The sequence below is a fragment of the Panthera tigris genome, chromosome A2 (genome assembly GCF_018350195.1).
Source record: "Panthera tigris isolate Pti1 chromosome A2, P.tigris_Pti1_mat1.1, whole genome shotgun sequence".
Lineage (NCBI taxonomy): Eukaryota > Metazoa > Chordata > Mammalia > Carnivora > Felidae > Panthera > Panthera tigris.
The window spans coordinates 97,734,928-97,750,530 of NC_056661.1; the positions used below are offsets into that span (position 1 = coordinate 97,734,928).

A 15,603-nucleotide genomic window follows, 5' to 3' on the forward strand; every position below is an offset into this window, starting at 1 on the left:
CAAACTATGTATTTTACTGTCCAATCTTTTCAAATTGTCTGATTGCCTTTACTAGCTACAAGCTACATAAGTACGAACTTTTTGCATGTATCTACAGTGTGGAGGAGAATCACTACTGGTAGCTAACATGGACCCCAGTGATTCTCACTGCCCAGTGACCATGTCTCTCTTTTATCCCCACTCACACTAAATCAGGCTGCTCAGTGTGACAAACAGAACGTGTTAGAAATGGCAGTGTACAAGTTCCTAGGTTAGATAAAGTAAGGAATTGCACCTCCTGACTTGCTCTCTTGGATTTTTCATGCTGGGGGAAGCCAGCTGCTATATCATGAGGACATTTGAGCAGCACCATGGAGTACATGGACAGGAACCAAACTGTCAGCACCAACTTGTTAGCCAAATGACCAAGCCATTTTAAAAGGGGATCTTCTAGCTCCTAGCCTTTGAGTCTTTCAGCTGAAACCTCAAATATCATGTAGCAGAGACAAGACTTTCTCACTGTGCCTTGTCTGTAGCCTTAACCCACAGAAACCATGAGACGTATGATTATTGGTGCTTTAAGCCGATACATTTTGGGGTTATTCGTGATGTAGCAAGAGATAGCCAAATAGTGCCTGGCCCACAAAAAGTTCCCAATAAATATTCATCGAATTAAGGGATAAATGTAAGCAGATTTTTTTCCCTAGGGTACTCAATGATCATAATATAATGCCTGTTATTAACCTAAACAAAACTATACAAAGTCTTAGTCCAATAGCTACATTGGTTTTGGGAGTCCAGGATGTAGGCTTGAGTCTTGGATCTCTTACTCATTTGCCATTTGATCTTGAATAATTCACTTCCAGTCTTTGGTTCTTGGTTTTCCTTATCTGTAAGCTAGAAATAATGATAACAGTTGTAGTTCTGCTATTAACACTACCACCAACTTGCAAGACCCCCGTTGACAGTGTAGACCCCTGGATCAGAGCTCTCTTGAAACTCGTGTCACAAATGAAATTGCCCATTATGTGAACAAATAAGTCTTCTTTAATGTTTAAGTCAGTTCCATGTGTTGGTGTCGCCTAAACCCAAAAGCTCTTTATACAGAGCATCAACACTAACACAAATGAAGCAATAGCAAACAAAACAAGGTGACATGTAATGAGTACAATGTTACATGCCTGACTTAAGTATCACAACTAAGAAGGAAGGGATTGTCAGAGCATCCTATCAGCCATCTTTGCGAGCCGATGGCAAGGACATCCTAATTCATCTGCCCGGGAGAGTCAGAGAGGCCCAGTGGGGTCTGTTTTCATAGAAATTTTGGTTTTTGTAGGTATATTTTAGAAGCCTTGGCATCAAATTTATTCCCTATGACTGCATTTGACAGGTAATTGCTGGCTGAGTAGCATCAAATTGATGTTTACATGCCATAAAGGACCAAGGAGCTATTTGTGTTCCAGAGAAGACACTATGAGTGGCCAGACTTTGTTGTGCACAGACATCAAGAAAACAAGCAGCCAGGCTTCTGTGACCGCTGCCTCCCCCGTACGTCCCCAGAGAGTACAAGAGGGTCTTCTGGGCCACTTGCCACAATATCATCACCTTGTTGGAAAGCTCTTCATTTTGTTCCAAGGGCAGAGGACACTGTCCTGGGCGTGTTGTGAAATACTAATAAAAAACTCATCTACAGATTGAAGAGTTTTCATTTTTAAAAGCTGAAGAGACAGGGGTTTCTGACAGGCCTGGATGGACAGCATGAAACATGACCACTGTGAAATCTGGCCTCCTGAGGCCTGGAGACATGGTGACTTGAAGCAGTGATGTGGACAATGTAAGCAGCTCTCAAATCTGTCTCATTAGCATTGGTCACATTGCTTCCTATATGTTAGAATGACTTTGATGGGCAATGTAATTAAACTGCTGTTTGTTTTGTAAGTGCAAGTGATTATCTCTTAGTTTTATCCTCTGCTGCTCAAGTAGATTGGTCACTGATTGATTTTTTTAGCATAATAATACAGGTAACTTTCTCCATTTTATACATTTCTTCATGGAAACTTGCTTTGTTTCCTCAAATTATTCCACAAGGTTTAGATTTTTTTATTTTTATGGCCAAGAGATGGGACTGAAATAGCTTCTGTGGGAAAAAATAAGTTCTTTCTTTAAGTTGAAATTGTAAACTTGTTTCTAAATATTAACAGCAATGTTTTTTTATTTATTTGAAAATCATGTTTCTTGTAGCTTTCAGGGCCAAGTCTTGAGACGTTTATCAACCCAAGGAGAGAAAGTACAGAACAACCTAGGATAAATGGGCCACTGATCAAATTTAGTCCCAATGTTGACTTTTAGAAAGACGATAATAGTGAATAGCAGGCATTAAGAAAACAAGGATTTTTTTTTTCTAGATTACTTTATCTCCTCCTTTTGTATATCAAGGACCATGCCCAAAGAACTCAGGATCATGGAGTTTCTTCCACAATGCAAAGATGACAACTTTTCTACCTATGGAGGGAGGTCAAGCTTGCTAGGGGAAAAAAGGTAAAGTTAAAAAGGAAGCAAAATATCTAAGACTGGACCTTTCTAGCCAGGAGGCTGGACTTCTGGAGGGACTAGGAAAAGAAATATAGGTTGATAGAGGAATTAGATGCCGTGTTCTCATCCCTGTTCAGGTACCTAATAGTTCTTCCAGGGGTGAACTTTGGTGGAGCAATGGAGGGGGGAAAGGATTTAGAAACAACCAGAAATTCCTGTCTAAGGACAGAGATTAATGGCCAGCATCAGGAATCATGCAGACTCCTTGGAACTCCAGCCCTCAGCTAAGGTCCATATCTATTCTTGCCCTAAAAAGGTGATAAGAAAAAGGCTATCCAAAGCTGCTAATTCCCCATGAAGTGTGAGGGGGTGGCAGGGTGCCTGGAGAGAGGACTTGGAATTTCCTCTGTATGCATTGCAGTAACCTAGCCAAAAGGCTGCAGTGTTTGAAGACATCACGTTTGGAGACAAATGACCAGGATCATGTGCTCCATTGGTAGGAGCCAGAAATCTGAATACAGTCAGGAACAATTTAGAGGAGCCACTGTGCCACTCTGCCATGGAAATCAAGGAGGGCTCCCAGGACAATGAGTCCATCTGAGGACTCCTTCTCCTCCCATGAGATCATATAAGCTACACTCCTACCCCTGACTGATATTCATCTGGTACACACCAGTCTGACCCTGTTGATTATTTATGATCAAAGCCTCTTCTAACTGATGCTGGTTGTTAAATATTAGTATTTTGAATATTATTATTATTAACATATCCCATATTTCCAGAAACCATCTTAGAGGAAAGTTAGAACTCCCAAAAATAGAGAATTTAATCCATAGCGACTGAGCATTTACCTAAAGAGACTGCTAAAAATTTGAATAGGGCTTAACATATTAAGTTGGACTAAAATTAAGTTGTCCTTCCGTTTGCCTCTAAGGTGAAAAACCCGTAAAGGAAGGATCGGATTAACTAATTGAATATAAACAAACAAACCACATTGCTTCTCTATGAAATTTAGTGAATTTGCAGCTTTGTGACAAATTCTGGTGTAGAGGAGTTTGGAAAGATTTGGGGACTTCCATTTTCACTTCAGTCCATCAGCAGTGCTAAATCCTGTAAGGCAGGGACTTTGATCTCTTTTGTTCACAGCTGTATCTCCAGTGCTCAGAATAAATGTCTGGCACATGGTAGGCGCTCAATAAATATCTGTTGAAGAAATTACAACTATAAGATAAGGCAGACTTGCACAGTGCCCTTAAGGAATCACAATGCAATTTCAACAAAAGCAAAGAGTCGCTGTGTGACCTCCATCATACTCCCTTAGTTTTCAGCTCCCTCTAGCATATTATATTCCATTTTAGGCCTCCAAATTTAAGAGCGGCATTCTGCAATAAACTAGAGAGGATCCAGAAGAGAGTAGGTAGGACAAGAGAATTCTGAAAAACAGCCCAAATAAGGAATAGTTGATACTAATTGAGGGAAAAAATGACTGATGAGGGATAGGATACTATTTTCAAATGTTAGAAATTCATCAAAGATGAAAATGGAATAAGTGTATGATTGCATTTTCAAAATTAGACCCAATGAAAAAAATTATGGATAGGCAATTTTGGCTCAATGTAACAAAAATACCAACTTTAATTTTCGAATAACGGAATGGATTGCTTTGTGAACCAGGATGTGAGAATTATATTTTATCTTGTATTTTCTTTTCCATATTCACTGGTATTTGTCTCCCTTTCCCCTTAGCTCATTGTATCTTCTTGAAAGCAGAAAACTGTAAAATTTGGAATGTAGGGTTAGATTAAAACTTTATTACTGTTAAGAGTTGTGGGGCCTATCAACTGATTGTCAGTTATCTCAGTCCCTAGGGTCATAAGGTGGCAAACTCAAATCTGAGAACATATCCTTGATTATTGAGTCCATAGCTCACTCATTATCTGATGTCTGTTGCAAAGTGAAGTTGCAAATTTTGTAAAAGAGGTAAGACATCAGGAAATTGATGAAAATGTAAGAGAATTGCCCAGTCTCATACAAAACCATTTGCTAATGAGGATTTGGTAGGGTCATTTCTGTTAATAACTGAATAAGAAGAGTCTGAAAACAAAAGGAGTTGATAAGTGCTCCAGCGGGAATTCTAGCAACTGTGTTTGAAAGTCATTGGAGTATCAAAGGATGAAGACAGGCCCTTGGCAAAACTGATGAAGCCCTTGAATACTTTTTGCAAAAATGATCCTTTTTATATCAGTTGGACAAAAGTCACTCCAAAGATACAGGATATTGCTTCATGTTGTTACAAAATTGATCAGAAAAATTATTTTACTCAGGAAATGGTAGACAATTTATTTTGTGGTCTTTTTTTTTTTTTTTAAATATTTATTTATTTTTGAGAGAGACAGCATGAGCCAGGGAGGGGCAGAGAGAGACGGAGACACAGAATCCGAAGCAGGCTCCAGGCTCTGAGCTGTCAGCACAGAGCCCGATGTGAGGTTCCAACCCACAAACTGTGAGATCATGACCTGAGCTGAAGTCGGACGGCCAACTGACTGAGCCACCCGGGTGCCCCTTTTTTATTTTGTGGTCTTACAACTTACATATAGCTTCTGTCCACTTAAATTTTGTTAAATATTAGGTGAAAAAACATTTCTCATAATTTTTGCTTTTATTTTTTAAGATGAATTTAAAATGAGTTTTCTCCCCCTGTTGTGAAATTTAGTCTTCATTTTACATAGATTCCATTTTGGTGGAATTTTCCAGCAATAATTATCCTCCAAAAGTGCACAACTTCTGGATCTCTTTGTTTCCTCTACCAGAGATGTTTTTTTCTCTTAGCTTTGTCAAAAAGGGACAAAACATATCAATAAATGTTATCCCTCTATGTGAGTTGCCCATATGGATATAAAAGGAACAGCTGCATCTTATTTGCCATCTAGCACAGTACTAAGGACCTTGGAAATAATCAGTTAATAATTCTTTTTTCATTTGCTATTTATTCATTCATTCGTACTAAGTAGTTATTCTGAGTTAACAAGTTATCCTTATTAATAATATGTTACCTATATACATATACAGAAATACTTTTTATCCAAATGTAATATATGTTTATTGTAGATGAATTCAGACAATAAGAAAGGTATCAAGAAAAAATCAGATGTAATCTTACCACTAGGAAATAAAAGTGGATGATATTTGCAAATAGATGCTTATAGACTTTTCTTCCTATATGTGCATAAAGTATATGTATTTATACATTTGTATATTATATAAATATATACAAACTACATAAGCATATATAATATAATATACAAATTATATAAGCATATAAGAATACATATTTGTACATCATTTAAATGCAGATATTTTAAAGATATTTATACTATGCATACTATTTTATAAATTGTTTATCTCAGACATTTTTAATAAGCATATATCTACCTAATCATAATGACTGAAGAGTATTCGATTACATGATTATGTCATAATTTGTTTATGAAATTTTCTACTCTTGGTCATTTAGATTTCTTCCAAGAACTTTTTTTATTATTAACAATGTAATTACCCACACATACATTTATATTCATTTATCCATCCTTTTCAGGCAAAATATTTTATACCACATTAGGCTTGAAGATTTAAAAATTAAGAATATTAACAGAACATTTAGGGGCGCCTGGGTGGCTCAGTCGGTTGAGCGTCCAACGTCAGCTCAGGTCATGATCTCATGGTTTGTGGGTTCAAGCCCCGTGTCGGGCTCTGTGCTGACAGCTCAGAGCCTGGAACCTGCTTCAGATTCTGTGTCTCCCTCTCTCTCTCTCTCAGCCCCTCCCCCATTTTCTCTCTGGCTCTCTCTCTCTCTCTCTGTCTCTCTCTCTCTCTCTGTCAAAAATAACCATTAAATTTTTTTAAAAAAAGAATATTAACAAAACATTTAAACATTAAAAAACAAGCAAAATGAATCTACAGGATTAGAAGTCAAGACAATGGTTGTCACTGGGGAGTCAGGTGAGTGTTTTGATTCGAAAGAGACATAAAAAGTGTTTCAAGTGTGTTTGGACGATTCTATGGTTTGATATGGAGGTCCATCACGTGGGAGTGTTCACTTCTTAAAAATGTAACGAACTGTATGTTTATGATTTGTCCCTTTCCACTTTCTTGTATTTATGTAACACATTAATAAAATAAATTAACAAATTGTGCTATGGTATGCATCCATGTTTACATCCTTAAGTAAATCCTAAGAACCAAATACTTAGTATTATCATTTTAAGTTTTCTTAAATTCATGTTGCTAATTTTTCTGCAAAAAGTTTGCACCAGTTTTGACTCTTACCAACAATATATAAGATGTGATTTCACTGCATTCAAATTTATACTTACTGTCATCATTTTTCTAATGTTTAATGATTTATAAATTTAAAATTTGACTATTTCTCTAACTTTTTATTTGAAGAAGTTTCAAACTTCTAGAAAACCTGAGAGGCACCTGCGTGGCTCAGTCAGTTAAGTGTCTGACTTGATTTCCATTCAGGTGGTGATCTCAGCCCCACGTTAGACTCCATGCTGATAGCACAGAGCCTGCCTGAGATTCTGTCTCTCCCTCTCTCTCTCTCTCTGCCCCTGCCCCACTCGTGCTTTTTTTCTGTCTCTTTCTCAAAATAAATAAACTTTAAAAAAAAAGAAAAGCTGAAAAAATAATATAACAGACACCCATAGATTCTTCATTAGATTTGCCAACTTTCAACTTCTTGCTACATTTTTTTTGTTTCTCTGCCTCTAATTATAGCCCCCCCACACACTTGCATATGCACACACACGTGTGTGTGTATATAGGCACACACATATTATTTACATGCATACATATATTATTTTTTCATTTGTGAACTATTTGAAAAGATTTAGACATCATGACAATTTACCCCTTAATGCATCACTTAAGAGTAAAAATATGTTTCTACCTAGCCATAATACCTCCACCACGCCTTGAAACATCAATAGTTTTTCCAAATTATGAAGTAATATCTAATCTATATTCATATTTCCACAATTGCCCTCAATATATACTCTTTTCTGTTTTTTAAATACAGCATTAAATAAAGTTCATTCACTCATTGCAGTTGGCTGTTTTGTTTCTTCAGTCTTTTTTTTACCGAGAACAGTCCTGCCACCCCATACCCTACCCCACTTTCTCTCTTGACATTGAAACCTTTCAAGTCTACGTCACTTGAAAACTTTCTGTTTGTTTTCAAATGTGTACAACTGTGCTTGATTTTACAGGCTTATATTACACAATTATTATAGGTTTGCAGGAGTGCATATATCAGCAACTGTAACAAATTTTCATTTTTGCCTATTGGTTAATCAAAGCAAGTGGCTGGATCTCCAGTTGGGCACCAGATGTTTTTACTGAGGGAGAAAAAAAAAGCATTAAGAGCTTTTAAATCTTACACTATTGCTTTGATCATAGAAGAAATAATACTGACATTTCGTTCTCCAAAGTGTGTTGTGAGGGTTTTCCTTGATATTGACACAATATATTATTCAATGAATCAGTTAGTATAGAACCAGTTTAAAAGACCTGAAAAGGGAGTGACAGCCAAGAAGGATATTTTGAAGTTTGAAATGATCCCTATATAAATAGAACGGATCAGCATAACTTTGGGATAAAATTAGCCGACAGTTTGTGGGCTCTCGCTTGTGCCTGTTTGCTTGGTGCTATTCTCCTGATAAATCACAACAAAGCTTCCAGAGGGAGAGGAAGGATGGAGGGCACCAACACCCCTGTCACTAAATCTGCAGCTGCCAAGTTAGTTAAGAGAAATTTCCTTGAGGCTCTAAAGTCAAATGACTTCGGAAAATTGAAGGCCATTTTAATCCAAAGGCAAATAGATGTGGACACAGTTTTTGAAGTTGAAGATGAGAATATGGTTTTGGCATCTTATAAACAAGGTAAAAACTATAGGTGTAAGTGTAAAATCGATAGAAAACGGATTTGTTTTAAATGCAGTGTCAGTCACCCACTCTAAACCAGTAGCTCTTGGGGTTTAAGTATGTATTTTAAAAATATTTCTGATTTAATCTTTTCTCTTTTTTAACTAGACACCATCATGGGTGGTATAAATATGTTTTTCTTTCTTTCTTTTCTTTTCTGTTCTGTTCCTTTTCTATCCTTGTGTCTGGAATTTGAAATCGTGAACAATTATATTTATTAATGTACTTTGTTTTTGTTTCTAACTTTTCTTCTGCCTCTAATGATATAGAATAAAGAAAACATCTCCAGATTATGGCTAAACAGACTGCTAAAATCTAATCCAGTGTGACTGCTAACTGTCTATTAATACAACCACTTAAAGATATATCATTTCTGTATCTATCTGGATGAAAAAGAGGATTTTGCCCCCATTTGGAGGGTTACTGAATGGGGAAGGCTCTGCCTTGAGGCACCTTTTTGGTCCTCAACATGTCAATGAGTTTTTAGTTCAGGCAAAAATCTGAAACCAGAAACACCAAAAAGTTAACTTTTTTTCCTTGGCTACAAGAATAGATCAAAATTGTAGATATTCTCCATACAGAATACCTGCCTTTTAAAGAACTAAGGATAACAAAAATGAGAACTGAATTTTTTTTTATCTGGGGATTTTCTTGAATCCACGCTTAGGAAATCAGAAATGAATTAGAAGTGTGCAGATTCTGATTTCCCAAATCAGCTAGTTAATGGGGGAACTTGAGTAGCGAGGCCATCTGGTGAGCAGACTACAAGCAAACACCACGTTCTCCATCACTTCTGTTTAAACAAAAGAGACGATAAGATCAGCATTTGCGGAGAGATAGCGGTTCTTTTTTCAGGTGGAAAGTACTCTTCATTTGCATACAAATCATCAGTGCCACCAATGTTCAGAAACAATGTTAATGGTATATGTTTTCACATTTATTTACCATACTCTGGTTGTTAGTTCTGAAGGAAGGATATAATAGTGGAGGCCAGTTACTGTGTTGGTGACTCCTACTGAAGGGCTTTATCATAAATTGACATTGCTATTTTAGCTAGAAGATAACAAAGAGGTCTGGTTGGTTTTTTGTTTTTTGTTTTGTTTTGTTTTGTTTTTTAAGTAGTTGATTGGGCTCTGTTAGAAAGAAGGAGTGTGTCCCATGTAATCAGATTACTTTCACCTTATGGATTTGTTCGGTGAAAGACTATCCGAATGCTAAATACATTTTTAAGGTATGTTTTAAGCTCATACTGGTGCTCATGTAAAATAACTGAGGTCCAAGTCGGCATAATTTATGTGACACTGAGCTGTAAAGACTGCCTTTTCCCATCTCCTAAACATGCCAAACTGCATGGATTGCCCAGGGTTCTGAGGTTGTGAGAAAGGGCATTTTAGGGCAGGTTCGAGGGAAGAAGGGTGTCGTTTCTTTTGCTTCCAATGGTGTCATCACCCCTGAATCAGAAGAAGATGCATTTTTAATCTTTTCTGTCAATATGACCCGATTCCCGTGGTCTTCATAGAGCTAAATATTCATTCGTGCTAACAGGTGTTTTCATAGTGTTAGGACCGCAGAATATGCCTTTCAATTAGGGAAACAGCAGATTACACCCTCTGGGAAAGGAAAAAAGAAGAGTTTGATTCTTATGCATGCCAGATGAATGTATGCACAGAAACAATAGGATATGTGGTCATATCTTCAGGGTTTATACAGGAACTGCGTGTATGTGGGCATGCGCACACGTTTGTATGTATAGAAAATACATGTATGGGTATAAGAATCTATCTTTTCAATCTTACACCCAGATTAAAGTCTTATCTTTCTTCAAAGCTTCTTCTAACTTATTTTTTTCACATTTTCACATGTCTTCTAGCCTAATTATCAAACCTTTTAATATTTCAGTCAGGAATGGAAGTGATAAATAGAATCTTAGTTGCTAGCCAAGCAAAGTCGACCTAAGTGGCTGGATTAAACTTTGTGAGACTTTATTAAATCATAGCAGACTTTTTGGACATTGAATGCTATTGGATTGCTCTTCACTAGTTATTTTTTTCAAGCACTCTTGAAAGGCTCTGCACAGAAAAGTATACAGATCATAAGTGTACAGCATGATTAATTTTCACAAAATAAACAAACCTATATAGCCAGCATTAAGATGTGGAAACAGAAACACTACCTGTTTACTTTTAGTGTGGGAATCTTCAGGTTTTGGTTATTTTGTGGCTTATTACACAAGACAATGTTTCAAACTTATGAAAGATACCATGCTACCTTTAAATTTGCTTGTATGATTAATAATATAACCCACATTCAATATTTCATTGTCCTGCAGCATATCAACAGGGGTACAATTTATCCCCAACCATTTTTACTTCTTTTAGGACATACAGCATTTTTCATGGAATTTCAGAAAGCGACCACACTTTTCCCCCTAAATATGGTATGTCTAAGCTAGTAGACAAGTCAGTTTATAATTTTTGGAAAAGACAACTCAGAAGTCTGTTGGCAAGGAAATCAACTTGGGGTCCAAACATTGCTTCCCCAAATCCACAATCCAATTGGCACACTAATGGAAGCAAATGTAAAATGTGGATTTTGTGAGGAAGGCAGAACAAAGCATCTGGAAATTCACTTCTGCTTCCTCATCTCTAGCAATAGAGAACAAAATCCCAGAGCTCAGGTTCAAGCTGTGGGGCCCGCCCAGACCCAGTACCTAAGAATGATTCTTAAAGTTAGAGAGATCCTGTTTTGTTTTTTAAAGTTATGTTAAACTTCATGATCAAATCTTCAGATAAAATCATGTTTTTATTGATTGGGAAAAAACCCAAAAACATCTGCCTCACACTTTGTAAAGCAAACATTAAAAACATTCTGGTTGGCATTTGGGATAACTCCAGGAGCATAGCAGAGACATGTGTCTTTAAAGCAAAAACAGGCAAGCGAAATTCCTTCTACCAGACGACTGCTTTAAGATGGGAATGACGTGAAGAAACGTTAAATACACGCCCAACTTTTGAAGTGCCCCATACAAGGAGCTGCGAGGTCAAGGGTTTTCCGTGATACAAAGTTTCCTAGAGCCAAGCGCCCAGCATCCAGAGTGAAAGCAGGATCTGTAAGAAAACCCGGAGCTAATTCCTATTGGTTCTCACCAGTGTTCTCTGCCCTGGAAACGCCAACATCCATAAAGCTGTTTCCAAAGCTTTTTCCAACTACATATTTCGATTCTCTTTCCGATGTATGAGCCTTGGCGTGTTAATGATACAGGCAGAATATCATACTTATCTCTTGGGTGTGAAATTCCCTTGTCAGCAAGGTTAATCAGAGTCCTTTTATTAATCAGTGTAATGCACTCTAAGCACTTCATTTATGGCCCACAGCAGCAGCTACTTCGGTTGGTAGTCATATTTTTAATTAAAATAACCAATGAATGATTTCACAGGAAAACTTTCTGGCAGGTACTCTATCTACTTTACTAAGTCACAACTTCCTCCCAAATATCTCAAAAGCTCTCACTTCCACTCTCTTAATGAACAGACTCTTTATCACCTCATGTTCTTCTTTGCCAGAAATTCACTCTCCTACTTTCCTATTACCATCTTAGGGTTCTTATCCCTCCCTGAACGTTCAAACGTTTTTCTTTTAAATTTTGCATTTCAAGCTGACTTTGTTTTTCTTTGCTGGGGGAGTTCTGAGATTTATCCTGAAAACATTAGCTATTAAAAAAATAGTCAAGAATTGTGCGTCAGTCTATAATCCTTCAGGACTGTGTAAATACATGGACACAGGCAGAGCAAATGTCTGCTAATCCCGCCACTAGCAGTGTGTCCAAACTTTGGCTGTAATAACAGAAGCTTCTCATGCGTAGGGTTCTTTGAACTCAGATAACATTATAGCTGATAACTGTTGCAGAACCCAGGAGTAGCTGAAAGTTTACCAGAGATGTATACATCCCCCCTAAACACAGAGCGGAATCGATTCCTTCTTCCAAAAACGGCCCAAACACTTTTCTCCTTACCATATTTCCTGAGCTGGGGGCTTTCCACTCGGCTACTCAGGCATCTCTCTTCGGTTTCACATTTAAAGTAAACACACACACACACACACACACACACAAGATTACTCTGCATATTTTTGTAGGGGTGAAACTTCTAAAATCCCTTTAGAACTTTTGCCTACAGGTGCTATTGGTTGAGAAGTGAAATGCGTGTAGCCGTCAGATCACCCGTGGCTATTTAAAGATTTGGGGGAGCCCGGGGTTTGAGCAGATCTGTCAGTACCAGTTATACAGGCGTGAGCCCTTTATGCTACTTAATCTTATTCTTATTTGTAAAGTGGAGGCTTTGTCAGGACCTTCTCTAAATCCCCTGCATGCTGATAATCTACGATGTTATGAAGGGGAAATTATATAAACAGATTATGTGTCATGGTCTGGGGAAGGTGAAAAGTAACTGTAGATACTATAAATCCACATGGGCATGGCTTGTATTTGAGAGTCTCTGTGGGGTTTTTGCATAGGAGGGAGGATCTGTGGTCTGTTCTCTTCTCATTTAAACACTTGGCTCAAGAAGAGCTCTTAGAGCCATGGCTACACAGACTGCAGACCTGTGGGGGGGCGGGGGGGAAGCGTGAGTGGTTCAGGTTAGTGGGAGGCAGCAGCTTCCTCACCCTCCCACTTGGGGGCTCTGTGCCAGGTTCTACTCCATTCCTGCACTTTGTGCCCATCTGAGCACACAGAGAGCAGCCTGGCATCTGCAGAGGTGAGTGTAGGGGGGCTCTTTGAAAGATAAATGCTAAGAATCAATCACATGCTAGGTTCTGAAGCCCTGGGACAATTCTGCCCTGGAAAGAAGGCTGAGTATAAAAAATGAATATACCCAATTAGTTAACTGTATTTCTGTTATGCTGCTACTGTTGCTGGTTACATTTTAGAGGACAAATTCTGATATCTTGGCATTTCAGTATCAACACAAGAATGTTAATATGTGCTGCATCACCGTGGTTTTCAAGGATGGCTTTACTTCAGGTTTGGTCCTCAGAGAGGGTAGGTGTGATGGAAAGGACACTCTTGCTCCTTGGTACAAGGCGCCCCGTGACTGCAGCCCTATTTTAAGGTGTGAGTGTATGTGGGTGGCCTCTTGCTATGGGCTTTTCCTTTCTCTACAGAAGGCTTTCCTGCTATGCCGGGGGCTGAATTATCCAGAATCCACCCCCCTTTCCCCACACACATAGCATCACCAAAAAGTTCTGCAACATGGCTTCAAGATATTCTTCAGTATATCGGCCCTGATCTGTATCTGACAATCTGCCCCCTTCCTATTTCTCTGTTCAGTTTCTACGGGCACCGCGACAGTGTCTTGTTGCCAACCACCTACACACGTTTCCATCTAGGAGAGGGGAGTTATAAGCACAAGTTCACCCAGGGGGTGGGCTGAATCCCAAAACCCAGCTGTCTCCGGGGCTGATTTACTGGTTAATGATTATGAGCAAAGGACATGCAGATGAAAGGGGCTGAGAGGCTAAGGATGACAGATTCATATAATAAATGGGCAGGATAGACTCTCTAGGTGCTACTGGGAATCCAGGAAGAATAAGAAAACATCAACAAACAAATGCATTTCCATATCAGAGCTGTGGCATATTATAGATGCATTCAGGACCTTCTTTCCCTCCTCGTGATTTGTGAAGCAGGCTTGGCGCTAAACCTATTCTGCTTCCACAAAGACAAAGACAGATGGAAATGCTGCATTGCAGATATCCTGAGTCCATTAGCTTGGACTGAAGTGGGCGACTTATGGCTCTAGCAGGCTGAAAAAGTGGCAGTTTTCTCATCTGGAAAATGAAAGGCTTGGACTGGATAATCTTCCCTCCAGTGCTAACATTCGGTGTTTTCTTTGATTTTACATCAAAATGGTGTTTTCTTAATCAGCTCTCTACTGCTTCCTTTCCGAGATCATTTTTCTTCCCATTGCAGAAGCAGGCACGAGTTTCCAATCAGTTGGTGCACAGAGCTGCCAAATCTTTGCTGCTAATCAGCAGGCAAAACATACTCTGGTTTCCAGATCTGGAACCAGCTTCTTTCCAAGGCAGTTAGAAGAGACTAGCTTTGCAAATTGCTTGTTGAGGAGATTTGAGCATTACAATGACTGATTAGGTATTGGGTATTGTTGCGATTCATTCATGATCAAAAGCAGGTTGCATACTGTATAGCCTGAAAACTCTGCTCAGAACACAGATTCAACGTACATAGCTAAATAGAAATGTATAAATGGGTACATACACGTACACATGTAGTGTGAGTGCCTGTTTACACACACACACACACACACACACACACACACACACACACACTACAGGCACAGGAATGACAATCCCACCGCCCCAGAGTACCTATGATACTAATTGTCTCTGGCAGTACCTGTGATACTAATTGTCTCTGCCAGAGAAAAGTCCATATCAACAAATAACTTCCTTTCTCAGCGTCTGGAATCTCAAATTAGTATCTTAGCACTCAGTTCGATTAGTTGAATACAGATTCCTACATAAATTCAGATAATCCTAAGAGGGTCACACTTTAAAAAATCCTCAGTTCATTAGACTTTAGTATGAATTAACTTTGGATTTCCTTTTAAAGAGCAGATTTGGATAAGGGAAGAGCTGAGAGCGATGGGGAGCAAAATGGCCGTAGAATTCTAATGGAATGAAAAAGGGATTTGTGTGTGTGTGTGTGTGTGTGTGTGTGTGTGTGTCTAGGTTGGAGAGTAGGCTACAGAAAAACAAACTTCAGGTTGGGTTCATTCGTTATCTCATGATTAATTGGTATTGTGTACATCCCTATAAATGGCCTTTAATTATTTATTTATTTATTTTAAATGTTTATTTATTTTTGAGAGAGGCAGAGACAGAATGTGAGTGGGTTGGGGCAGAGAGAGAGGGAGGCACAGAATCTGAAGCAAGCTCCAGGCTCCGAGCTGTCAGCACAGAGCCTGATGTGGGGCTCCAACTCACGAGCTGTGAGATCATGACCTGAGCCAAAGTCGGATGCTCAACCGACTGAGCCACCCAGGCACCCCTATAAATGGCCTTTTAAACTAAATTATCTTTTCCCCTACAA

The 15,603-nt window shown here is 38.6% G+C and overlaps 1 protein-coding gene across 1 annotated transcript in view; it reads left to right on the plus strand.

Annotated features, from left to right (window-relative positions):
• The window catches only part of ASB4 (ankyrin repeat and SOCS box containing 4), a 76,542-nt gene that overhangs the window by 8,082 nt on the left and 52,857 nt on the right, over positions 1-15,603 (plus strand). The window contains exon 4 of the mRNA XM_042977210.1: positions 13,422-13,533. Coding sequence (XP_042833144.1) covers positions 13,422-13,533 — 112 coding nt within the window. The remainder of the gene's footprint in view (positions 1-13,421; positions 13,534-15,603) is intronic.